The 27,990-nt window shown below is 45.2% G+C and overlaps 1 protein-coding gene across 1 annotated transcript in view; it reads right to left on the bottom strand.

The window, feature by feature from the left end:
- RGS18 (regulator of G protein signaling 18) overlaps nt 1-27,990 on the bottom strand; it is a 238,137-nt gene that overhangs the window by 66,817 nt on the left and 143,330 nt on the right. Inside the window, exon 3 of the mRNA XM_069231093.1 lies at nt 19,388-19,449. Coding sequence (XP_069087194.1) covers nt 19,388-19,449 — 62 coding nt within the window. The remainder of the gene's footprint in view (nt 1-19,387; nt 19,450-27,990) is intronic.

The raw sequence follows: 27,990 nt of genomic DNA, 5'->3' as shown, positions 1-27,990 counted from the left end.
ACCTTTATACTTAGAAAGTGGAATGCGAATCACGAATTCCCCCCTAAACAAGTGTAGTGTTTGCAGAATCACTGGGAGAGTAAGAATACAGTAAAGGTAAGTAAATTACCCCACCCCAGAGCCCAGAAAAGCAGGATTAAAGTACTGCAAGTTTACCTAGGACAGAGTACTACCTTGTGATATGGAATATTGCAGTAACCAACCAAGTTTGCAAACAACAACTGCTGGATTCCTGGACCTGAAGACCTGCAGAAGAAGGGGACCAAGTCCAGAAGTTGAAGGAAGTTCCAGGAAGGGCAGGAGCCCCTGCCAACCCAGAAGAGGGTCCAAAAAAAGAGTCCCTGGTTGGATGAAGACTGCAGAAATGCACCCTAGGAAGATGCCAGCGGGTTTCTCTGTGATGCAGAAGATGTCCCACGACGTGAAGATGGATGCAGATGTGATTTTGTGTCGGAAGTCGCCAACAAACCTTGGTTACGACAAATATGTGTTTTGAGTCAAAATGGCGCTGGCTGGACCAGGAGAGACCGGAGGGCTTCAATTCTGTGTGAGGGGGAAGAGGGGGCTTTCAGCATGTTAGAGAGCCCTCAGGATGCCAGACAGCACTCACAGGAGTCTCAGGACAAGGAGGTGCAAAACACGATTGGTGGGGCACAACAAAGGAAGGTCCGCGCCGCTGGAGAACAACTCAGTGAGTTGAGCTTCACAGGATGTAGTGCTGGGGACCTGGGCCAGGCTGTGCACAAAGGAATTTTGCAAATAGTGCACAGAGGCCTCAGGAGGTGAAGAAGACTCAATATACAGGTGTACCATCGCTCTCAGGGAAGGCAAGGTCTTACCACCTCCAAATGGCATCAGCAGGACATCAGGACAGTCTATGTCGATGGGTCCCCCCTCTGTTTCCTTAGGAGCATGCTCCCCACTGTGAGAGGAGTCCAAGGGTACCGATCATCATCTTGGAAGGTGCCTGCATGAGCCCACAGGAGATTTCTTTGGTCCTTCTGGTGCAGGATGAAAAAAGAGCATGCACACTGTGGAAACTGTTGCAGTTGCTGTCTGGAGCTGAAGTTGCTGAAGACAAGTATCCCTTGTGGATGCTTTGTTGCTGTTACATTGGTTCCTGGAGCAGGCTGCGGTTGATCCGAGGTCAGAGGATGAAGTAGTAGTTGCAGAGGATTCCTGAAGGAAACTTGCAAGCAGAATCTCAAGAGAACCCACAGGAGAGACCCTAAATAGTCCTGAGAGGGGGATTGGCTACCTTATCAGGTAAGGACCTATCAGGAGGGGTCTCTGACATCATCTGCTGGCACTGGCTAGTCAGAGCCCTCCAGAGTGCCCCCATACCTTGCAAACCAAGATGGCTGAAGCCTGGGACACGCTGGAGGAGCTCTGGGCATCACCCCTAGGGTAGTCACTCCCCTTTCCTTTGTCCAGTTTTGTGCCAGAGCAGGGGACAAGGGGTCCCTGAACTGGTGTAGACTGGCTTATGCAAGGAGGGCATCATCTGTGCCCTTCAAAGCATTTCCAGAGGCTGGGGGAGGCTACCCCTCCCCAGCCTGTAACACCTATTTCCAAAGGGAGAGGATGTAACATGCTGCTCTCAGAGGAAATTCTTTCTTCTGCCTTCCTGGAACTGAGCTGCTCAGACTCCAGGAGGGCAGAACCCTGTCTGTGAGGTGGCAGCAGCTATAGCTTCAGTGCAAGCCTCAGAGAGCTGGTTTGGCAGTACTGAGGGGCCATGGTGGTGCCCCAGGGATGCATGGAATTGGCTCCCCAATACCGGATTTAGAATGGGGGGGGGGAGGGACAAGTCCATGATCTTAGACATGTTACATGGCCATATTCGGAGTTACCATTGTGAAGGAACATATACCTATATACCTATATGTAGTGCACGTGTGTAGTGACGTCCCCACACTCACAAAGTCCCAGGAAATGGCCCTGAACTATGTTGGGGCACCTTTGCTAGTGCAAGGGTGCCCTCACTCTTAGTAACTTTGCACCTAACCTTTAGCAAATGAGGGTTAGACATAAAGGTGACTTATAAGTTACTGAAGTGCAGTGAAAATGGCTGTGAAATAACGTGTGCGTTATTTCACGCAGGCTGCAATGGCAGGCCTGTGCAAGGGTTTGTCCGAGCTCCATATGGGTGGCAAAGGAAATGCTGCAGCCCATATGGATCTCCTGAACCCCCATGCCCTGGGTACCTAGGTACCATATACTAGGGACTTATAAGGGGAGTCAAGTGTGCCAATTGAAATTGGTAAAGAAGGTCACTAGCCTAAAGTGACAAATTTAAAAGCAGAGAGAGCATAAGCACTGAGGTTCTGGTTAGCAGAGCCTCAGTGACACAGTCAAGCACTATACAGACACACACATTAGGCCATAAACTATGAGCACTGGGGTCCTGACCAGCAGGATCCCAGTGATACAGGCAAAAACATACTGACATACAGGTAAAAAAGGGGGTAACATGCCAAGGAAGATGGTACTTTCCTACACTGTGCCCACAACATCTGTACCTTTAATGGGGAATATATTCATGAAAGAATGCATGAGACTAACTACAGCCTTTTGTTGACTACAGATGATACTTAGGAGGAAGTAAAGATGCTTCAAGAGGAAGAGTTAAAAAAAGAGGTTGTGTCAAGAGAGATGATGACATTTGGGATTCAATGGATGGAAGACAAATGTTGCCAAATAGTTTGTTACACCCTAAAGTTTGTTGCAACATCCAGCTCATGTTATTAAGGATGCTATGGTGAGAATGTAGGCAGACCTGGTTTAATCCTAAATTCAGACTGATGACAGAAGCGCTATGTCATAAGTGCATTGTGTGTCAACAAAACAATGTTGGGAAGAGAACTGCAGTTACACTGAGACACACAGGGAGATCAGGAGGGCCTTTTAACAGGATGCAGTTGGATTTTATTGAGATGCCGTGTGCAATTTGTTGAGGTATATCTTGGTCATTGTGTGCATCTTCTCGTGTTGGATCGAAGAGTACCCAACCAGAAGGAATGATAGTCTTACTTTAGCAAAATCACTGTGGAGGGAACTCATACCCAGGTTTGGCTTTCCAACTTCTCTGGAATCAGATAGCATGACTCATTTCAATAATGAGATCCTGAAATTCTTGTGTCCAGCACAGCAAATGGATCAGAGATTACACAGTAGCTATAGACCTGAGACTTTTAGTCTTGATGAGCAGGTGAAAGGAATGCTGAAATCCAGACTGGAAGAAGTGTGTGCTTCAACAACTTTGAGATGGCCTGATGCTTTGCCTCTTGTGTTGATGAGTCTTTGGAGTGTGCCTGTGCAAAAGATTGGATTGTCTCCCAGTGAAATCATCAATGGAAGGGCAATGAGATTGTCAGTGATTCCTGCGAATGCACATGCGAACTTTACAGATGATACGGTCCTCGATTATTGCAAGGGACTAGCTGATGTGGGGCGTTCTGTGTTTCATCAGATTGGAGCAGGTACGGCCTCTACACATCAAGACCAGTGCCATGATCGCAGTCCTGATGATTCGGTCTTCATGAAGAAACACATAAGGAAGAGGTGTCTGGAACCCTGGTGGTGTGGGCATCCTGGTCACAACAGGTGCTGTGAATTGTGGAGGCCTTACTAACTGCATTTATGCACCCCATACTTGCAGAGTTGCATGTCACAGTGATACTACAGCACCTGTTCCAGAAAAAACGGTGGTAAGAGACAGAGGCAATAGGAGCAGGTCAGACTAGCTGTTGGGGACCAAACTGAGAGTGAAATAGCACTTGTTGGATCTGAGTGGAGTCTTGGGCAAACCACAGTTGAAGCTGAAGCAGGAGCAATTCAACCTTGTCCTGTGGTAGTAAATGAGTCAAGTTCAGAGTCTGACAAAGGACCTAGTGTTGAAAGAAAGTGAGTGGAAGCTGGAGACCGATGGCCCAGAAGGCAAGAAAGAAAGAAAGTGAGCTTGCCTATAGAACATGTGCCTCCGACAATTCTTGAAGATACTGCAAACTCTGATTTGAGTGAAATTGAGGACAAGGGTGCAGGACTAAGGAGGTCTCAAAGAAAGAGAGTGCCCTGTCTGATGTACTCTTCACCTGAATTGACATACTTTGCTTCAAATTGTGGAAATACAGGGGTTTGGGGATTATGGCAGTGCCAGAACAAATTCACTTGACCCTCCATGAACTGAGCATCTTGTTTGAATTATGTCTCAAATTCTTGTTGCTCTCAATGTATTTGAACTGTATAGTTATCAGAGACATTCACTTTGACTTTCATAGGGAATTAAGAAGAATATCTAGGTGAGAGTAGAAGAAGAAAAGAGAGTTACCTTCTAGAAAAACACGGAGTAGGGCAAAGGAAGTCTCACAAGATTGTACATACTGTGAGAAAGTAACCTCTTTCTAGCCTTGTTACCCCCACTTTTGGCCTGTTTGTGAGTGTATGTCAGGGTGTTTTCACTGTCTCACTGGGATCCTGCTAGCCAGGGCCCAGTGCTCATAGTGAAAACCCTATGTTTTCAGTATGTTTGTTATGTGTCACTGGGACCCTGCTAGTCAGGACCCCAGTGCTCATAGGTTTGTGGCCTATATGTATGTGTTCCCTGTGTGGTGCCTAACTGTCTCACTGAGGCTCTGCTAATCAGAACCTCAGTGGTTATGCTCTCTCATTTCTTTCAAATTGTCACTAACAGGCTAGTGACCAATTTTACCAATTTACATTGGCTTACTGGAACACCCTTATAATTCCCTAGTATATTGTACTGAGGTACCCAGGGTATTGGGGTTCCAGGAGATCCCTATGGGCTGCAGCATTTCTTTTGCCACCCATAGGGAGCTCTGACAATTCTTACACAGGCCTGCCACTGCAGCCTGAGTGAAATAAAGTCCACGTTATTTCACAGCCATTTTACACTGCACTTAAGTAACTTATAAGTCACCTATATGTCTAATCTTTACCTGGGAAAGGTTAGGTGCAAAGTTACTTAGTGTGAGGGCACCCTGGCACTAGCCCAGGTACCCCCACATTGTTCAGGGCCAATTCCCCGGACTTTGTGAGTGTGGGGACACCATTACACGAGTGCACTACATATAGGTCACTACCTATATGTAGCTTCACAATGGTAACTCCGAATATGGCCATGTAACATGTCTATGATCATGGAATTGCCCCCTCTATGCCATCCTGGCATAGTTGGCACAATCCCATGATCCCAGTGGTCTGTAGCACAGACCCTGGTACTGCCAAACTGCCCTTCCTGGGGTTTCACTGCAGCTGCTGCTGCTGCCAACCCCTCAGACAGGCATCTGTCCTCCTGGGGTCCAGCCAGGCCTGGCCCAGGATGGCAGAACAAAGGACTTCCTCTGAGAGAGGGTGTTACACCCTCTCCCTTTGGAAAATGGTGTGAAGGCAGGGGAGGAGTAGCCTCCCCCAGCCTCTGGAAATGCTTTCTTGGGCACAGATGTGCCCAATTCTGCATAAGCCAGTCTACACCGGTTCATGGGACCCCTTAGCCCTGCTCTGGCGCGAAACTGGACAAAGGAAAGGGGAGTGACCACTCCCCTGACCTGCACCTCCCCTGGGAGGTGTCCAGAGCTCCTCCAGTGTGCTACAGACCTCTGCCATCTTGGAAACAGAGGTGCTGCTGGCACACTGGACTGCTCTGAGTGGCCAGTGCCACCAGGTGACGTCAGAGACTCCTTCTGATAGGCTCCTTCATGTGTTAGTAGCCTATCCTCTCTCCTAGGTAGCCAAACCCTCTTTTCTGGCTATTTAGGGTCTCTGTCTCTGGGGAAACTTTAGATAACGAATGCAAGAGCTCAGCCGAGTTCCTCTGCATCTCTCTCTTCACCTTCTGCCAAGGAATCGACTGCTGACCGCGCTGGAAGCCTGCAAAACTGCAACATAGTAGCAAAGACGACTACTGCAACTCTGTAACGCTGATCCTGCCGCCTTCTCGACTGTTTTCCTGGTGGTGCATGCTGTGGGGGTAGTCTGCCTCCTCTCTGCACTAGAAGCTCCGAAGAAATCTCCCGTGGGTCGACGGAATCTTCCCCCTGCAAACGCAGGCACCAAAAAGCTGCATTACCGGTCCCTTGGGTCTCCTCTCAGCACGACGAGCGAGGTCCCTCGAATCCAGCAACTCTGTCCAAGTGACCCCCACAGTCCAGTGACTCTTCAATCCAAGTTTGGTGGAGGTAAGTCCTTGCCTCACCTCGCTAGACTGCATTGCTGGGAACCGCGACTTTTGCAGCTACTCCGGCCTCCGTGCACTTCCGGCGGAAATCCTTTGTGCACAGTCCAGCCTGGGTCCACGGCACTCTAACCTGCATTGCACGACCTCCTAAGTTGTTCTCCGGCGACGTGGGACTTCTTTGTGCGACTTCGGGTGAGCACCCTTTCACGCATCCTCGTAGTGCCTGTTTCTGGCACTTCTCCGGGTGCTACCTGCTGCTAAGAGGGCTCCTTGTCTTGCTTGACGTCCCCTCTACCTCCTGGTCCAATTTGCGACCTCCTGGTCCCTCCTGGGCCACAGCGGCGTCCAAAAACGTTAACCGCACGATTTGCAGATAGCAAGGCTTGTTGGCGTTCAAAGGGGAAGTCTCTAGCCCTTTTCGTTCCTGCAGAAACCTCAGCTTCTTCTGTCCAGTAGAAGCTTCTTTGCACCCACAGCTGGCATTTCCTGGGCATCTGCCCATCTCCGACTTGCTTGTGACTTTTGGACTTGGTCCCCTTGTTCCACAGGTACCCTAGATTAGAAATCCATCGTTGTTGCATTGTTGGTTTGTGTCTTTCCTGCATTATTCCTCTAACATGACTTCTTTGTCCTTAGGGGAACTTTAGTGCACTTTGCACTCACTTTTCAGGGTCTTGGGGAGGGTTATTTTTCTAACTCTCACTATTTTCTAATAGTCCCAGCGACCCTCTACAAGGTCACATAGGTTTGGGGTCCATTCGTGGTTCGCATTCCACTTTTGGAGTATATGGTTTGTGTTGCCCCTATCCCTATGTGTCCCCATTGCATCCTATTGTAACTATACATTGTTTGCACTGTTTTCTAAGACTGTACTGCATATTTTTGGTATTGTGTATATATATCTTGTGTATATTTCCTATCCTCTCACTGAGGGTACACTCTAAGATACTTTGGCATATTGTCATAAAAATAAAGTAGCTTTATTTTTAGTATAACTGTGTATTGTGTTTTCTTATTATATTGTGCATATGACACTAAGTGGTACTGTAGTAGCTTCACACGTCTCCTAGTTCAGCCTAAGCTGCTCTCCTAAGCTACCATTATCTATCAGCCTAAGCTGCTAGACACCCTATACACTAATAAGGGATAACTGGGCCTGGTGCAAGGTGCAAGTACCCCTTGGTACTCACTACAAGCCAGTCCAGCCTCCTACACATACCTGTTATTTTTATTGCTTGAACTTTGCTTTGCTGTTTTGAACAGTCATGGAAGCAAATCAAAGAAGTAGATGGAAATACGTAATAGGCATAGTGTTGCTTGTTTTCTTTATAGTATTAGTTGTGCTAATAATAGAATTATTTCATCTACCCCCACACTAGGAGACATTATTTTCTAGTGGCCCCCCACACATTAAGTCCAAGTATTAGCAACACCTACAAGTTAAATGAAAAGACTTTACATGCAGATGATATAGGAAAGTGCCCCATTTGGCATGGCTACGCCTCCACCCCACTTTTTGCCTGATGTTGATGCTAATTTGACTGATTGTGTGTTGGGATCCTTCTAGCCAGGCCCCAACACCACAATTGGCACACCCCTGGCACACAGCTAAGTCCCTTGTAAAAGGTACCAGTTGTACCAAGGGCTCTGTGGCCAGGGAGGCCTTAGGGCTGCAGCAGGTATTGTGCCACCCTAAAAGACCCCTCACCAAACATATGCACACTGCCATTGCAGCTTGTATATGTTGGTGGGGAGAAAAAGGTAAAGTCGACATGGCATCCCTCCCAGACCAAGCCATGCCCAAAAACCACTGCCTGTGGCATAAGTAAGTCACCCCTCTAGCAGCCTTACAGCCCCAAGGCAGGGTGCCCTATACCACAGGTGATGGCATAGCTGCATTAGCAACATTCCCCTACAGTGCCTAAGTCCATTCTTAGACCCTGTAAGTGCAGTATGGCCATATTAGGTACATGGGCTGGGTGTTTGTCATTACGAGCTCCACAGTTCCATGATAACTTCCCTGAAGACTGGGAAGTTTGGTATCGAATTTCTCAGCACAACAAGCCCACACTGACCCCAATGTTGGATTTATTGTAAAATGTACAGAGAGGGCATCTTAGAGATGCTCCCTGTATTTTACCCAACCCTTTAAGGCAGGTATGGCCAGTCTTTGCCAGCATGCCACTACCAGACAATGTTCTGACCCCATGGATAAGAGCCTTTGTGCTCTGGGTTCAGAAAGAAAGCCTGCTCTGGCTGAAAGTGCTTCACACCTCCCCTCTAAAGGCACTGCAACACTTGGCAGTGAGCCTAAAAGGTTCAGGCCTCCTGTTACAGTGCTCCAGGCCACTCCAGCTAGTGGAGATGCCCCCTCCCCCCAGGACCAAGCCCCACTTTTGGTGGAAAAATTAGGTAAAACAAGGAGTAGTGATTACTGCAGCTATAACCACCCCTAAGGTGACCAGAGCTGAAGTGACCCCCCGCCTTGCAGATTCCTCCATCTTGTTTTGGAGGAGAGGGTCCAATGGGGATAAGAATGTGCCCTCTCCCCAAAGGGAGTGGGCACAGGAAGGGTGTAACCACCCTCAGGGACCGTAGCCATTGGCTACTGCCCTCTGACTCTTGTAACACCCCTAAATCTAGTATTTATGGATACCCTTGAACCTTGCTCACTAGATCCCTGGTGACCTCAAGAAAGAAGAAAGAAGAAGGACTGCAAAGCTGACCTCAGCAGTGAAGATTCCAGATGACAACTGACTTGGCCCCAGCCCTACTGGTCTGTCTTCAGATTCAAGACTCCTGCTACAAAAAGGTGATGCATTCTGCAGCACCAGCGACCTCTACAACCCCCCAGAGGGCTGCCTGCTCAGCAGAGAACCTAGAACTCCAGAGGGCAGTGGTCCTGTCCTTGAAGAAACCTTCCAAAAGGACTCAAGAAACCATCCACAAGCCCTGCTTACTCTGCACCCGACACCCACAGCCCTTGTCCAAGTGGCCCTCAAGTCCAGAGAAGGTCCCCAGGTGATTTCAACATCAAGTTCACCCTGGCTTAACTTCAGAGTGCTAGCTGTAAAGTGTTTGTACCAAAACACACACAGTAACTTAATGAAAACACTACAAAATGACACAACACAGGTTTAGAAAAATAGGAAATGTTTATATAAACAGAACAAGACCAAAACGACAAAAATCCACAATACACAAGTCAAGTTATCAATAAAAATGCAAAAAGAGTCTTTAAGTAGTTTTAAACACACACTAGCGCTGCTAGCGTGAAAAAGTACCTGGTGCGCGTCAAAAATAACCCTGCACAGGCAAGTGCGCTCAAAAAGGGCTTGCGTGGCGTTGATTCCACTTATGAGCGGGACCATGCGTTGTTTCTCCTTTCACCGGGTCGGGCGGGTTGTTTCTTCTCTCCCCAGGAGAGCGGTGCGTCAATCCGGTCAGCACTCTCGGGTCCGGGCAGGCCTTGCATTGTTTTTCCATGCACAGCAGTACTTGAGTCGGAAATCCAGCCACACGATGATCCGAAAACCCCGCAGCGCGGGTTGTGATCTCACAGCCTCCGTCAGCGATGCTGCACGTCGTTTCTCCTGCTCTGTGCATCGATTCTTCGGTTGCGTTTCCTGCGAGTGTTGTTTCTTAGCTGCGGAGCTGGCAGTGCGTCGTTTCCTCAGCTGCAGATCAGAGTCACGTCAATCTTTTCCCCGCACGGTGCTCTGTGCATGGATTTCCTTGTCTTTAGGCTGCCAGCTTCTCCTATAAGGCTCCCAGGAACTGGATGGGCACCGCAGGACAGAGTAGGAGTCTCTCCAGAGACCCCAGGTGCTGGCAGAGAGAAGCCTTTGCTATCCCTGAGACTTCAAACAACTGGAGGCAAGCTCTAAATCAAGCCCTTGGAGATTTCTTCTCAAGATGGAAGTCACACAAAGTCCAGTCTTTGCCCTCTTGCTCTGGCAGAAGCAGCAACTGCAGGATAGCTCCACAAAACACAGTCACTGGCAGGGCAGCTCTTCTTCCTCAGCTCTTCAAATCTTCTCCAGGCAGAGGTTCCTCTTGTTTCCAGAAGGGTTTTCTAAAGTCTGTGGTTTTGGGTGCCCTTCTTATACCCAATATCTCCTTTGAAGTAGGCCTACTTCAAAGTAAAGTCTCTTTTAAATGTGAAATCCTGCCTTGCCCAGGCCACATTGTGTGAGGGCAGGCACAGCCCTTTCAGGTGTGAGTGACCACTCCTCCCCTCCCTCCTAGCACAGGTGGCTCGTCAGGATATGCAGGCTACACCCCCGCTTCCTTTGTGTCACTGTCTAGTGTGAGGTGCAACCAGCCCAACTGTCAAACTGACCCAGACAGGGAATCGCAAACAGGCAGAGTCACAGAAATGGTATAAGCAAGAAAATGCCCACTTTCTAAAAGTGGCATTTTCAAATACACAATCTCAAAATCAACTTTACTAAAAGATGTATTTTTAAATTGTGAGCTCAGAGACCCCAAACTCCACATGTCCATCCACTCCCAAAGGGAATCTATACTTTAATCAGATTTAAAAGTAGCCCCATGTTAACCTTAAGGGAGGGACAGGCCTTGTAACAGTGAAAAACAAATTTAACAATATTTCACTGTCAGGGCATATAAAACACATTACTAAATGTAAATGTCCTACCTTAACCATACACTGCACCCTGCCCTTGGGGCTACCTATGGCCTGCCTTAGGGGTGTCTGACATGTAAGAAAAGGGAAGGTTTAGGCCTGGCAAGTGGGTACACTTGCCAAGTCTAATTTACAGTTAAAACTGCACACACAGACACTGTGATGGCAGGTCTGAGACATGATTACAGAGCTACTTATGTGGGTGGCACAACCAGTGCTGCAGGCCCACTAGTAGCAATTGATTTACAGGCCCTGGCACCTCTAGTGCACTTTACTAGGGACTTACTAGTAAACCAAGTATGCCAATCATGGATAAACCAATTACATACACATTTTGTAAAGGAGCACTTGCACTTTAGCACTGGTTAGCAGTGATAAAGTGCCCAGAGTAACAAAAACAGAAAAATCAGAGTCCAGCACACATCAACAACCTGGGGAACAGAGGCAAAAAGTTAAGGGAGACCACGCCAAGGATGAAAAGTCTAACAACTGTTTTCCCTTGCTTTTGCTGATATGGCTTTATGCTACACACATCTTTCTTACAGAAACGTCTACTTATGTCTCTGTAGCACTGACACGTTTAATTTGTTCTCGATTGCCTTAAACTAGACACTTCTTGGGATTTCCTATAGCCAATCAGAGTAGTTAAAGCACTATGGATTCAATGGTTAGGCAGAAGAATCAAAGCTTGGATTCTGAGCACCAAATATTGACCCAGAATTAAGAAAAGTGGTGCTTCATGAGGCCCATTGTGCCCACCCTAACGCCACCATGTGTGTGCCATATTTAACATACAGCGCACCATGGCGCAGGTTAGGGACAATAGGGTAATAATTTTTCACGCTATTGTTGTACTTATCAGGATTAGTGCCAAAAATGTCAGCGCTCATCCTGCAAAGTACATGGAGACCCATTAAAAATTAATAGTGCGCCTCCTTTTAATGCCTGCTCTGTGCAGGTGTTAAAAATGCTGCTAAAAATGGCAGAGTGGAATCTCAGAGATTCCACTGCACCATTTTTGTGGACTTCCAAATGGGGGAATGTCCCCCCCCCTTGCCTACCTTATGCCTGGCGCAGGCATAATCTGGTGCAAGGGTTTACAAAGTCGTGCAATGCATGCCTTGTACCACTTTGTAAATATGGCACAACGTTTTAGACACACTATTGCCACATTAGCGGCAAAAGAATGACACTAACCTGGCAATAGTTGGCCCTAAGCCCTTCTTAAATTTGGCCCATTGTTTCTTATCTTCTGTATTGCTAGTACTGAGGTTTTGGTATGTCTCACGTTAGTGCACTTTTACCTAATTCGACACTTTAACTCACCTTTGGTAATTCTGTATTTGTATAGTATGTTTTTGAAGCTCATTTAAATACATTTAGGCTTGAACTGGTAATAATACTCTGAACTTTGATTTTGCCTTTGAGATTCAATGTGTGACCAAATGGGCTGCACTTTAAATTGATTTCAATAGTTTAATGTGTTTCTCCTCACCCCTCAGAATTTTCAAAAAGATTCATTGGATCCAGAAAACAAGTATGAGTGCCAGATACTGGATCACTGCTTTCACTGTGTATTTGGTTTTCGCACCATTGTTGAGACTAAATGAATTTGTGCATCAAAAAGGTTGCATTTCATGCATATATATATATATAGCGCAAAATTACATGTTTGCAGTTCATGTGTTTATGTTGTATTTTCATGTCATTTTGATGAAATTCCATGTAATTTAATACTCAACTTGGGAGTGGGGTGCAGGGAATATGTATATGCATGAGCTGAGCCTTTATTGTGAATGTCCGCTCACCTTCATAAACCAACTCTGATTCAATGTTTACTTTTCATTACTGTACTGCATTAGCAATGATTATGCCACCCCAATCACTGCTTATTGTTTGCTAGTAGCCTCGAGTTCCATTTGTGCTCACTCCTAAACAGCCAACTTCATCAGAAAAAGCACATTCCGCTTTTCCCCTAACATTCTCCACAGGAGTTCATTCAGAATTAAAATGGTTTTGTAAGCTCTTTCAGGGGGCTAGATGGTCCTACAAAACCATCGTTATGCAAAGAAAGTAACGAATTCTAAGAAAATGGTACCTCATACTACACAGATGCTCTCCCTGGGTATCATAATATTGGCAATAGAGAAATGAACAAAAGTGGAAAAGAAATAGTAAGAAGAGATCATTATAATTAAACACTAAATGAAAACAAAGTTAGATCTGAAACAAATTATGGAATAAACAAAAATGGAGGACCACAAGGAGCACCTGGTATAAAGAAACAAGCATTTGCAATGCAACGGGTCTCGCGTTTACTCATGTTAGAGCTAATTGTATTGTATTGTAGTCGTATTTATATAGCGCTTACCACCCCTGACGAGGCGTCGAAGCGCTTTTCGGTGAGTATCACGCTACTCTGGAACCCAACAATAATTAGTGCTGGATTAGTATCGGGAAATAATGAGTACAGTTTTAGTATTATTATGAGTTGATTTGAGCCGCGGATATGAGAGTTTGTAAGTTAGATTGACTGGAGTAATGGAGGGGTGCAGGAGAAAAGAAATCCAGAAGTGTTAATTGGGAGTGTATCCTTCATTTTACTCAACCCAAAGGCTTAGGATGAGTAAAGGGGGGTGGAGGAGGGAAGAGTATGTGGGAGGGTTAGGGAGAGCATAGTAGCAGGGTGAGATAAATGCGGGAGAATTTAGTAGGGTTGTGTGGGAGGTCACGGTAGTAGAGAGGGGTTTGGTGAGTTAGATGTGGAAGCGGAGGGAAGAGCTTAGGCAGAGTTATTTAGGAGATGAAAGTAGTAGAAAGGATTTGGGATGAGTCAGAGTGCGAATGGAGGATAGTTTGATAGAGACAGGATATATGATGATGGGTAGATAAGTGTGATAAGATGAGAGCAGGAATTCATAGATATCTAGTATAACAACCCACCCAGGAGCCATGCAATGACCTACGAAGATGCCAAGCACAGAAACAACACATACACGTACATATATACATACACACATACATACACACATACAAACACACATGAATACACACACATATGCACATACAATACATAATTAGAACCATGGGTAAAATATACTTAGTCAAACAGGTTTAAAGAGTGTGTGTGTGTTTTATTGTTATGACATAGTAGTGATACATATTTTCTAAAGAACTATACATAACTAGAAATATACACATAAAGTGAAAAAAAATATTTATCAATATAGGCAAATGCAGTCCATAGTTGTTTGAATATGGTGGTTATGAAGGAAAGAGCCAACTCTTGAGTAGTTTTCTGAAGACAAGAAAGTTATCTGTTGCTCTTATAGTTGGGGTTAATGAATTCCATAGTTTTGCTGCTTGAACGGAGAAGGATGTACCACATATAGGGCCAGATGTAGCAAAGGGTTTTTCCCATTCTGTGTCAATGGGAAAATGTGTTCGTACATATGGCCCATAGTCTTTTTCTTGTATGGTGGTGTTCTAAGCCGGGGTGCCAATCTTGAGCGGAGGTTTCTTTGTTGGATGTATTTGGTTATTTTATTTCTGATAAAAAGCGGTCCTGTTCCATGTATAGCTTTGTGGGTGATACAAAGCAGCTTGAAAGTGCTAATAGCGTTGTAAACTCCTAACAGGACTTTTCACTCGTAATGAAACCTATCGGCAAAAGTGCAATTATGTACGTAACCGGAAAAAGTGCAGATAACTGTGTAACAGGGTCGATATTATGCAAAGCGCTGGATGCCCAGTGAGATTGTCCTGCGAAAATAGAGAAAAAGTAGTCCACAAACCAGACGGAAAACAGCGAGGCTGGTATGTTTTCTGTACTTGGTCAATGCGCTCGAGGAGGGCTAACCACCGGAAAAGGCATGATGTATGCATGCCTTCCACTAATGAAATCAAGCAGATTCTAACAGGCAAGCCCACAAACTAATTAAAGCCACTGACGTGACGTGGACGGGGCTCCGAGTCCTTTTTGATTCCTAAAGCGTCTCGCTCAGCGAAACTGTTGTTTACCTGCAGACTCGACCCTAAAAAGGAAACAATGATGCACTGAAATATCCTTCACACAATGTTACTCCCGCTGCAAAGACTTGGGCAGCCTCAGCAAACTTGTAAATTTTCCCTAGCATATGGAATCCTTAATTGGCAGGATACTGGATGGATGCTTCTATCTACACCAATCTTTGAACAATATCAGCGGACGAGTTACAGTTCCTGAATTTTCGCTTGTGTTCCTCTTCTAAGATTAGGCAAGCCAAAGACTGTCAGTGTCACCCTTCCCTCAGCAGCATTCATCGGCTCCAAAAGAAGTATCCCTTCTCGTTCACTACCCTTACGCAGCTTGTGAATCGAGTGGCGAAGAGTTATTCCTCCAGCCCCCTTATTTCCTATCCCTCCGTTGCCTGTGATTTTCAGTCCCACTCACACCCTCTTTATACCTTATGGTCAGTGGTGACCGCAAAAGAGCTCAGATGGTCCAACCCCCAACAAACAACAGTTCTGATCAATAGGTCACTGGGAGTCTCACAGTGAGCTAGCTGTGTCTCAATCGAAATATTTATATAAGTAAACATCTAATGAGATTTCGTGGTGCAATCACTCATTTATCATCATCCAAATGTGACAAAATCACATTCATCCTTGCAAAAACTCCTAAAAACATCAAAAAGTGTCAATCCTTCCTAAATCCTTGTATATCAGCTAGTTCGAGTGTGCACCATGTGTGGTATCACCTAGATCAGATGGCAAAGGATCCGAATCAAGTTTCCTTTTACCATTGCCCAGAAAAGATATACACCAGATTTTCCCTGCCTGCAGTTAATCAGGACCGAAAAAAAACAAGGGGACCTATGCATTTGTGAAGATTTTTACTTTGTCTACAGCTTCAGTAAAAGCAATATAAAGAGAGTCTTGCGCTTATAAGACACCCTAGCAAAGCAGAAGAGAGTGCCAGGCTGACCTCGTTTCTGTAACAAAGTAGACACTGCATTCACGTTTCGCTTTTGTAAATGAAAAGACTCCTAAAGTGAACAACGCTACTGTAAGGATTTCTTTGTTAATCTGCGAGGACGGAGACAGCGATCTGTGGAAGAAAGTGCGGTCGGGATGTACTGTGCTGTGACGTGAAGTCAGGCCATGGACGGACTCACTTGCATTCAAGTAATCATTACCGAATGCCCATGATACTGATGTCTATAAGGCTTACAAGTTCACACCAGTACAGCTCAACAACAACCTTCTCGTCTTGCTCTTCAAAAGAAATATAGAACTGTAAAGTCGCCGATCCACATTTAATGCATTTCGCAATATTCTGTATGTTATTTTGTGAAAGGGATCAAGCTGAACCTGGTGAAAGAAACTGGAAGACAGGTCGGAAACAGGAGGCGCATAGTGCGCACCGACTTTCTTCGACCTGCCTGAAATATCGAGACTCGACTTATGTACTGATAGGTCGTGTCACAAAATGTCCATCGCTGAGGGTCACGGGATGCACCCCCGTAACAAATATTAATTAAGCAGGTCAATATTTGCAGCTTCCATTTGATTGTGTACAAACATGGGTATGGTGGTCCGAAGAACAGATGAATACTAGTCCTGTGTTCGTATTTCCTAATTACAACGCTTTTTAAAAAAATAATTATGTATGTAACCGGAAAAAGTGCAATTAACTGTGTAACAGGGTCGATATTATGCACAGCGCTCGACTTCTGCCAGCGAGATCGCGCTGTGAAAACAGAGAAAAAGTAGTCCACGAATTGGACGGAAAACAGCGAGCCTCGTATGTTTTCTGTACTTGGTCGATGCACTCGAGGAGGGCTAACCACCGGAAAAGGCATCAAGCAGATTCTAACAGGCAAGCCCACGAACCAATTAAAGCCACTAACCTAACGTGGACGAGGCTCTGAGCTCTTTTTAATTCCTAAAGCGTCTCGCTTAAAAAAACGCATGCATGTAATGCAGGCTTGACTCTAAAAAATAGTACGTTCTGTAGAACGTCTGTAGGTACAAAAATGACTAAGTACGCAACTGCGAGGAAATCTAGGCAAATAGGGGAAAGAAACAAGGAGAAGCAGAGCCAACATCCAGGGGTAGAACATCTTTGTATATATTAAGCCCAGGTAGAAACAAATTGAAATTGATGTGGATCAGGATGGGACGAACTGACATTCAGCTCGATAACTAAAGAGAAAGGATAACTGAATCAATCTTTCTGTGTTTCCTTACAGTAATCAAGTTATCCCTCCACTAAATCATTGACTTGCAGTTAACAACAGATTCGCCAGCTAGTTCGGTTTTCACCTGTGTGTGTGCAGCTAGGGTCGTGGGATCCCAATCCACTGAGTAAAATGGGCCAAGTTGCAAATGTAGGTGTGGTTGGGAATGCAAGGGTGTCTCAATAGTCTAGTCTGAAGAAGAGACGCACAGAAGAGGTTGCCTCAATCGCCCATCAACATGGCTCCCCACATTGCAATCTCAATGTTTAATAAGTCATCAGATGTATACCAAAGACTGGAGGTATGGCGTCCTGCTCTCAGAGACACACACAACCGAAGATCCAAAAGTTGCATGCACCGCACCCACAGTCCCAGCGTGGCCCTGCACCACTCACCTGCTATTATAAATAGTCCCTTGATAAAGTGATGGAGAACTGGTGCCATTCAGAGAAGTAAAGAAATGTAAATTCTGTTATTAAAAGACACGCCGTTCTCAAAGGTATTACAATTACCAAAAGCCCAGGTCCTGTATTATTGCACATTAGCCACTGTAGGAATTTCAAAGGAGCTCATATGATATTGTGATAGCCCTCAAATTAAGCGGGAGATTAAGCATTGGCAAAGTCAAGAGACGTTGCTCAGAAAGGAAACTGTTTCTTCATTACTGCAGATAAAGGCTTGTTTGTGCGGTACACCTACTGACTTTCCATTTTTAAAGCACTCCCAGTGTTCACGAAAATCAGGAGGTTTTGTTTGAATAGTTGCTGAAATGCATCACTCTTAAGAAGCAACATTTGCTTAACGTAAATATACTTTTAATCGATTCTAGTACACGTAGAGTAAAACAAGCATCTGGTTCTAGGGGGATGTTAATGGCGTCTCTTTTAGAACCACCTGCATTAGGGCCACAGCACTGACAACGGAGAAAGGGGTATATTACTACTACTGTTCCGGCTTCGTTCATTGGTGTAAAGACATTAAACCCATTGCCATGTCACGGGCTGAGAGCATGTATTATTGCCTAAACCCAATTCTCCTAGTGGCCGAGGGGGGAGAGTGTTTGCTGCATCCAGGGGTGCTGCAGTGTTTCTTAGCCCCCAACTTGAACTATGCTGTGTGGGCTCCGTAGGGGCATTAAAACCCATTCTTATCAAAGAGTCCCACCGCATTGCTCAATGGTAGGGGTATTTATCCCTTAATCCCTTAGCACTGGTGTAAAAAAGTTACCCGCAGCCGCTGTTGAGCGGAGCACAGTGCCTTTGCACGGACAGCGGGCACCTGGCCTGAGAGCTCCTGACTAGGAGAGGGGGTGGGGGGTACCTGTACTTTGCAAGGGGGCCCCTCGAGTTTCGTTATTCCACTGTCCCTTAGGAATTATTTAAAGGTGCAGCTGTAGTAATTCCACCCCAACCTTACTCAAGAACAAGGGAGTTTTCGATCTCTCCACATTGCCCAAGTATAGAAGTGCGTAATGTTTACTTTTGTCAAAGGAAACAAAATCCCAAAGGCCGTCGGGTATTCTATTTTCAATTGCGAATATGGCATTGCAGCTGCTGTCAGATGTCATGGTCCCACTTGGCCTACAAAATGGTAAGGGTCAGGGCAGCTGAAAGCTCCTTCCTGACTCCTTCACCTTCATTTTTGAACATTGAAAGAAGCTCGTTCACAAATTGTGGAAAGGTCAGCAGGACAGCTAGCATCTGCCTCGGGCTTTCATGTCATACACTGTTTTGAGTGGCAAGGACTGCTGGATCAGCTGATTTCTTCCACAGCCAGAGCTATGTTGCAATTGAGAAAATCACAGCGCAGCAGCTGTCAACTCTCTTCCCCCCGTTCCCCATTTGGGCAAATCAGAGAGCGCGGTGGATGTGTAGTGTGCACCCTGAGCCTTTTGACAAGGCAGTGGGAGAAAAAGTTCCCCTCCACACTCGCAAGGCAGGGGTGTTGTTGGGGGGTAATAAGCGTGTCATACCCCTGGGCGAGGTGCGGAGTGCCAATAGACATCATCCGAGTCCTAAAACAACATCAGTAGGGTCACATACTACGAGGGAGGTATTGACTTCTGACTAGTCCCTGCCCTTGTGCAAGACAGGGGACCTAAATGATTTCTCTGTTGCTCATAGACAAGCTGTGGAAAGATGACATCAACTCCCATACGGTTAAGCAAGGCATAGGTTTGAATATGACAGAACAATGTGTTTCCTCTTCGGCTGCTCGGTGAGAATTGTTAACACCTTGGTGGCTGCGGATTACAGTTTATTGTTTTCACGAGTACGAGACCAGCATTAAATCTCCTTCACGAAAGTGAAAGATGCTACTGACCTTTGCTGGAAAGAAGTTTCTCAAAGGATTCACCCCAACAGGCAACTTCTTCAGGAGATGCACTGTACAAGACAAAATCAGAGAGATGAGCAAAGTGTATCATTAAATTCTTAACTGCAAGAAGCATTCCCAGTGAAAGCCTTCCAATCCACGAGCCAAAGCAATCATCACAATCCAAATGGTGTAAAAAAAAGAAGGGATATATTTAAAAAATTTTGGCGCATGGCAGGGCAACAAGTCGCCTTGCTGCGCTGCCCTGTGTCAAAGGGAAAGGGCAGGAATGCGCCATATTTAACCAATACGGCTCATTCCTGTCCTTTCCCCTTGTGCTGGCACCCTTTGTTTTTGCAAAATGCTGCCCACTTAGAAAGAGGAAAGAAATGAGTAAAAATAGTCATATTTCTCCTCGTTGCGCCTCACCTGGGGAGGCGTAAGTTTTTGCTGCATCCCTAGATTTACATGGCTTTATAAATCTGGGATTGTGTTAAAATGAATGGGTGTTGTGTGGGAACAGCCACGGTAACGTTCATTGAACGCCTACTCAGGGCAGAGTAGAGCAACACAGCGACTTACGCTGCACTACTCCAGATTTATGAGGCCACAAAAAGTCATGCACAGTGGCTTTGCCTGGCTTCATAAATCTGATTTAGAGCCTTGCGTCACGCCTGTATCACTTTGCTAGTGCAAATGTGAAGCAACCTCTCCTAAATAGGCCCCTAAGTTTACAATTGTACCCCTTATCATCTTTGAAAAAGAATCTTAAACAATTTACTACGAGCAAATGTGAGGAGGAAGAAATGTCAGAAGCATACACTTGGTGGCTCTGGTTCTTACAGATGATTAATTCTAAAATTAGCCCTGCACTCTGTTTCTCTCTGTGTGTGAGATTATGCACAATTTATTTGTTAACTTTGGAAAATGTGAGTGAAATTCGTCAAATTGCTAAATACAATTAATTAGTTTTATTTAAATTACCTTTGCAATGTGTTTTGTTTATTATGACGTCTTTAATAGGTATTCTTTTTTTTCTAAATTGATACTTGTTCATTGCAGAATGCATCATGATTACAGGACTAGGAGAACCAATTCGGGTAACACAAACCAGGGAAGTGTTAATGTAACTCAGAATTCACAAAACTTAAAATCTGTATAGAATGTTATCAAAAGTATTGTTAAAATATAGAAATGTGCGTTATGTTTTTATCTTGGCTTAATATGCGTAATTTTAAAATTTATACTTATTGCACAAATACATTTCACTGTTCATCTGCATGAACATTGGATTCAATGGCAGAAGTGATATACAAAAATAACATGGGATAACGGTGGGAGAGTGGCCATTGCACATATCAGTTTTGCTTGTCCCGCAAGACATTTTCTGCTTGAGCCAGTCTCCCTAGCCTAAAAATATATGTGAAAAAGGGAACCGGAATAAAAGTACAAATATGAAACATTGTGAAACTCAACAAATGGGAATTACAAGAAATTTCGTTTCCCTAAAAAACATTTCTAGGTATGAAGTGTGGCAGCTACTCTCAGTTTATAAAAACAGTTGGAGCTGGGCAGTAAGGTGAAAGCATGTTTAACCTACTAGCAGGGAATTAGTTGAGGCAGTTCTTGCATGGCGCTCTAGAAAGTCAATATTTATATATTTCTGAGGTTTTTAAGAACTTAACAATAACAAGTCTCCAGTAAAAACGTATTGTAAAAACAATTTACGGGAAATTGAGAAAGTTATTAGATAAACAACAACTACCTAGAATTGAAGTAGCACGGAAAAGCAAACAGGTGTCAGAGAATACATGATATGAAAGTGAACACAGTTTAAAGAGGTATTTTTGGAAAAACGGTTGAATTGAGCTTGGGTGAGAAAAAAGCATTACCCAACAGATGGGTTTAAACCACTGCTGTGTGAGGAAATATGCCTACAAAGAAAATCTATGGAACAAGATACGTTGATCACAAAGTATAACCAGGCCACAGCACGACTGGCGCAAATTGTGTTGGCATCCTCAGCTGATGAGATTTTCTACCTATCTGATTGTAATGGGACGGTAGTTAATGTTTCAAACCTACTTTCTTTACTTGCAATACTTGACATTTTTTCAGTTTTTGACACTGGGAAACCGCTCTCCCCTTCTTTCTAATCTTTCCTGAGCCAATCGTGGTTATTACCGCGTTGTATTATTTCTTCCCTAGGTCTTATCTAGGGCCATTGGAATTATGTGTTTGAGCAGCTGTGGAAATTTTTGCTAAATTATGGATTTGCCACATTTGCTATATAAGCCATCATCTGTTGCATAATGTGCAGATGTTATAAAAAACAAATCTTGGTAGCTCAAACGGTTCAACAATTACTAAAAAAAAGAAGCAACACTTGTTGCAGTGCAAGGCCTTTTACAAAGATCCACTCGTCACTTTTCTGCTGTTTAGTGCTATATTTAGGTGTTAAATGTGAACGAATGAGCTGAAACCTATGCCCAGAGAGTGTTAACCAGTGTAAAAATGACAAAATAATGAAGTAATACTATCACAAACTATGCCGCATTATGCCTCATAAATTGTTTTTTCCTGCTACATAATTTAGTCAACCCTGGTGCATAATTTGTCCCTCCCCGTCTCATAATCCAGTGGCCCCGGTTTTACATTGTTTCCTTCTCTGACACCTATTCTTTTTCTTATCCACTTGCATATGGGGGTTTCCTAGGGCTGTGTCTTTCGTCCCTGTCTATTTTATCTTAAGAACCACCTTTTTCTAACATAATCTCTTCTAATTTGTTTACTATTTGTCTACTACTTGTGTTTAGATGTTACAAAACAATTTATCTAAATTTTATCTTTCATTTCTGCACTTAATAAGACCATCTGATACCTGTTAGAAATGGGGTTTTTGGTTGGCAGTCAGGTTGCCCTCTGTCCAAGAAAGAACCCTCACTCTAGTCAGGGTAAGTCACACACAATCCAAAATCAGCCTGTGCCCACCCTCTGGTAGCTTGGCACGAGCAGTCAGGCTTAACTTAGAAGGCAATGTGTAAAGCATTTGTGCAATAAATCATACAATACCATAATATAACACCACAAAAATACACCACACAGTGTTTAGAAAAATATATAATATTTATCTGGGTATTTGCAGGTCAAAACGATCAAAGTTGCAATATGAATTTGTAAAGATATCACTGAAAAGTGATATAAAGTGTCTTAAGTCTTTTAAAAAGCAAACAAAGTCTCTTTCAAGCACAAAGTACCTGGTTTCTGGTGGAAAATCGCAGCAAAGGGCCGCAGAAGAAGAGATATGTGGAAAAATGGTGTGTGCGTCGATTTCTCCCCAGCACACACGGACTTGCGTCGTTATTTTTCACGCGGGAAAGTCGTGCGTCGTTTTCCGGCGCGCGGACAGTCTCTTTCTATGGGTCGCGGGGATTACCAGATGTCCGGGGTCTGTGCGTGGATTCTCCTGCTTGTTTTCTGGCTGCGCGTCGTTCCGCGGGGCTGTGCGTCGAAGTTTCTATCTCACGGCAGGCGTCGCGTCGATTTCTCCTCTGGAAGTCGGGTGGCGTTGTCTTTGCAAGGCCGTGCGTCGAAGTTCCGGTCGTCCCGAAGGTGTCGCGTCGATCACCGTCAGTGTGCAGCGGAACAAGCTGTGCATCGAAAATTTCGGCGCACGAAGCGTCCAAGTGAAAAAGATAAGTCTTTTTGGTCCTGAGACTTCAGGGAACAGGAGGCAAGCTCTATTCAAGCCCTTGGAGAGCACTTTTACAGCCAGACAAGAGTTCAGCAAGGCAGCAGGCCAACAGCAAGGCAGCAGTCCTTTGGAGAAAGCAGACAGGTGAGTCCTTTGAGCAGCCCGGCAGTTCTTCTTGGCAGGATGTAGTTTCTGATTCAGGTTTCTTCTCCAGCAAGTGTCTGATGAGGCAGGGCAGAGGCCCTGTTTTATATCCAACTGTGCCTTTGGAGTGGGGGAAACTTCAAAGAGTGGCTAAGAAGTGCACCAGGTCCCCTTTCAGTTCAATCCTGTCTGCCAGGGTCCCAGTAGGGGGTGTGGCAGTCCTTTGTGTCAGAGCAGGCCCTCCACCCTCCCAGCCCAGGAAGACTCATTCAAAATGCAGATGTATGCAAGTGAGGCTGAGTACCCTGTGTTTGGGGTGTGTCTGAGTGAATGCAGAAGGAACTGTCAACCAAGCCCAGCCAGACGTGGATTGTAAGGCACAGAAAGATTTAAGTGCAAAGAAATGCTCACTTTCTAAAAGTGGCATTTCTAGAATAGTAATATTAAATCCGACTTCACCAGTCAGCAGGATTTTGTATTACCATTCTGGCCATACTAAATATGACCTTCCTGCTCCTTTCAGATCAGCAGCTGCCATTTCAACAGTGTATGAGGGCAGCCCCAATGTTAGCCTATGAAGGGAGCAAGCCTCACAGTAGTGTAAAAACGAATTTAGGAGTTTTACACTACCAGGACATATAACTACACAGGTACATGTCATGCTTTTTACCCACAGAGCACCCTGCTCTAGGGGTTACCTAGGGCACACATTAGGGGTGACTTATATGTAGAAAAAAGTGGAGTTCTAGGCTTGACAAGTACTTTTAAATGCCAAGTCGAAGTGACAGTGAAACTGCACACACAGGCCATGCAATGGCAGGCCTGAGACAAGGTTAAGGGGCTAATGAAGTGGGTGGCACAACCAGTGCTGCAGGCCCACTAGTAGCATTTAATCTTCAGGCCCTAGGCACATATAGTGCACTCTATTAGGGGCTTATAAGTAAATTAAATAGCCAATCATGGATAAACCAATCAATAGTACAATTTACACGAGAGCATATGCACTTTAGCACTGGTTAGCAGTGGTAAAGTGCCCAGAGGTCAAAAGCCAACAACAACCGGTCAGAAAAAATAGGAGGAAGGAGGCAAAAAGTTTGGGGATGACCCTGCCAAAAAGCCAGGTCCAACAATACTGTTCATATTTCATAAATTCAATAATATCTTTTTTTATAACAAATTCTGTTTTATTTTGTGTATGCAAGATAACAAAACAAAACTGTGACAAGTTCAGGCCTGCAGGACCATCATATGAAGAACTATTTTGACTCTTAATGCCAGCAGAATTATCCACAGCAAAGTACATAGAGACTGTCTTTGGACAAATGAAGAATGTAGTTTCAGTCCCTTAAGAAATAAAAGCATTCCTTCACCTGGCCGCATTCCTGACCTATTATTCCTTAAATCCAGTTCTTGCCCTTCAAATATGGTCATACTTTTGAAGGACCTTTGCTCCTTTTATACCAACTTTACCATCACTGTGAAGGATTCCAAGCCTCTGTGCCATTCAGGTAATGGAGGCATCTGTGCATCCCGCCAGTGCCTGGCCATGTCTCTCTTGGCCCCCATGTATGCTGTGACAAATAAGGAGTGCATGGCTCCTGGGTCCACCACTGTATCCATGATCCCCACTGGGATAATCTTGGTGTCATGTTGTAATGGTATGCCCACCACCTACTCAATCCGAGCATTGATGGCAGTTCAGTATGCTTGCATGCCCGGACAGGTCTACAGAATATGATAAAGGAAGTCCAGAGAGAAATTACAGCCCAAACATGGGGGTTTTGAGCACATCTCATATGCCAGAGATCCTTCAGGGAATAAAAAACACAATGAAAATTGGACTGGACTGGACGGAAGTGCATGGATATGTCAAGCATTCTTGAGGCCATTTTCGCCTCCTCCCATTCCTCATCCTTGACGGTGCCCCTTCCGTCCTCCCACTGCACCCTCAGTGTCCGCAGGGGATCAGGGGTATTTCTGACTACAGATTTATACAGCCTTGAGATACCACCTTTACCCCACTCATCAGTGACTAATTTGCATTCAAGCGTGTTAAACTCACAGAGAGTCTCCATTGTATCCTTTTAGCCCTCCAGAGCGTGTTCCAATTGAAGATATTGATAAAACAGTGAGGAGTGTAGATGGAACTCATCCATCAGTTCTCGGAAAAAACAAATGTGCACATCCCTCTAAACACCCCCCCAGTTCGAAGATGTCAATTAACTCCCACTGATGGAACCCTGCCAGGCCTACCATTTCTGTTAGCCACATCCTCTGCCAGTGGGGAGTTGCCTCCATGAGCGTGCATTACCGTCTCATATGACAAAGAGCTGCATAACAACAAGATCGGGACCTACATAACAGGTGGCAGACAGCTCAGGAACGTCCAATCATACAGCAAGGAGAGTAGGCCATATGGCTGCAGCAGTGATAACTCCAGTCTGTGAGCTGGGTCACCCCTGTCCATCCAAAACCAGTCGTTTATGTTCATCAGTTGCAAGGCACATCAGTACAGCCTAACATCTGCCTACCCTAATCCTGCCTCAAACGTAGGGAATATGCACATTTCTAAAGACACCCTAGGGGTCTCCCCGACCCACAGGAAAGTAGAAATATGTGTCTACAGAACTGTAAAGAAAGCAGGCAGCAGTGGATAGGGATAATACTGCTGCATCTACAGGAAGCGAGAGGAAGATATCATCTAAAATAGTACCCTGTGGCCTGCGATTGATAGCAGAAGCCGGGCCAACTCGTACATGTCTATCTTAGCCCTGGGAACTAACAGGACGATATTAAGGTCCCAGTATCTTGACTGGGAATGGGCTACAGTCATACCCAAATAACCAAAACGGCCCTCCGCTGGCCAGGATACACCCATTCTCAGCTCTACGCTCCACGATGATTTGTTCCAGTTGAATATAAGCCCCAAGGCCTCCCCTGAAAGATGGCCATAAGCCTCAGCAGGAAGTCTTGAAGGTTCAAGAGAAAGAGGAGCATATCATCTTCGTGAAGCAATACGCAATCCTTTCCCCTCCCCCCAGTCGAAGCCGCTGAGTCTAGTGTTGATATGGATGCACTCTGCTAAGGGTTCCAGCACTAGAGCAAACAATAGGGGGGCAGGGGGCATCCGGCCGGGTGCCCCCTCCAAATAGGAATCTCTTGGAAAGGGCCCCACCAAAGCAAACCTAAGTCCACAGCTCTGTATGTAGTATAGTAACCTGGGTCCAAAACCGATTTTGTGAAAGACTGCTAGGAGATAGGGCCAATGCAGCATACCAAACACTCACTCGGTAGCCACTAGTTCTAAGCGCCACATGCAAGCGACTCAGACATGTCTGAGTTCTCCTCCATATTATAAACCTGTTCTGGACATGCAATCGACTGCACCACTGCAGCCAGCCAGGCAAAAATTTTATTACAGGTTGATAAGGGAGATAGGGCAGTACAACTCGAAGTCTTCTAGGAGTTTATTCAGTTTCAGGATAATCACAATAGTGGCTCTCCTGAAGTCTTGTGGGAAGCATCCAGTGGTGTACACCTCCTCATAAAGTGCCAACAGATTAGGGATCAGCTGGAATGAGTAGGGCTTATAGAGTTACAATGGAAAACAATTTAGGCCACAGACCTTTCCTGAGGGCATTGAGGAGACTGCCTATTGGATCTCCTCTGCAGTAAAAGGTGCATCAAGGTCCCTGCTTTTCTGGGCTGAGAGCTTCAGTATTGGCAGGTCTAGAATTAAGGGCTCATCCCTCTCATGCGGTGGGGCCTCCCAAGTGGCGTACCTGAAACAGAGTTGGGAGGCAAAAACATGCACTATATTGTCTGCTTCTGTCAGCAGCTCCATCACTAAGGTTCAGGGGTGGTTAGCCATCGCCAGCCAGTGAATCAGCTTCACTGCCTTATCTCCCAGTTTGCTTACTCTGCTCTAAGAGTTTGTTGTAGAGAGCCAGGCGTGCCTGGGCCAGTCAATGCTGGGCACTCTGTGGGAGGCCCCCTCTGAGCGTTCCAGGTTCCCAATCTCACCATCGAGACACACTAGCTTCCCTTTCCTATGCCTCCTGTACCCCCTATGGAGGTAAAAGCCCATCCCCTACAGACGTCTTGAAAGTCTTCCATAAAGTCACCTGTGAGGATGTGATATCTTTGGTAAATTCAAAATACTTTGTGATGGTGTCCCTAATTTTCTCTGCTAACTCCTGGACCACCAACAGGATCATCCTTGTCAGCAGCATGACCACCCCTCTGGATCCGCTTGTGTAGGCTGAGTGGTACACTCTAGTGTATCCTTACCTCTCCAGGAAAGAGCACCTGGTCCCCAGGATGTGCGTCACCTACAGAAAGATGACCATAGGGCCATCTCTCCTGATGTATTCCTTGACTGCCCCACTTAATCCTGTTGTTAAGGACATTTACGTCCCAGGTTATTATCAGATGTTCCCTTACATATCCCACCATTTGTCCTGGACTCCATGTGTTTGCATGTGTATGTCTGAGCCTGCATAAAACATAGGAACATGGTCCCAAGTTGTGAGCTGACAAAACAATACAACGAGCACCAACAATATCCAATCAACTATTAAGGGCTCTGCAACTAGCATACACAAAACATCTCTTCCACCTAACTCCCTAAACTTCCCCATTTGAAGCATCTCTTGCCCCGAAATCATCAAACCGAAAACCCAAACCAAAATTCTAACTAGTAGGGGGGCGGGTCCCTACAACGACAAGGAGTGATTTTGCTGTGACTGCCAGATTGGCAGTTTAGAAGGTCAGG

This window comes from Pleurodeles waltl, chromosome 4_2 (genome assembly GCF_031143425.1).
Source record: "Pleurodeles waltl isolate 20211129_DDA chromosome 4_2, aPleWal1.hap1.20221129, whole genome shotgun sequence".
NCBI classification, from domain to species: domain Eukaryota; kingdom Metazoa; phylum Chordata; class Amphibia; order Caudata; family Salamandridae; genus Pleurodeles; species Pleurodeles waltl.
This window is presented reverse-complemented; position numbering and strand designations above follow the sequence as displayed.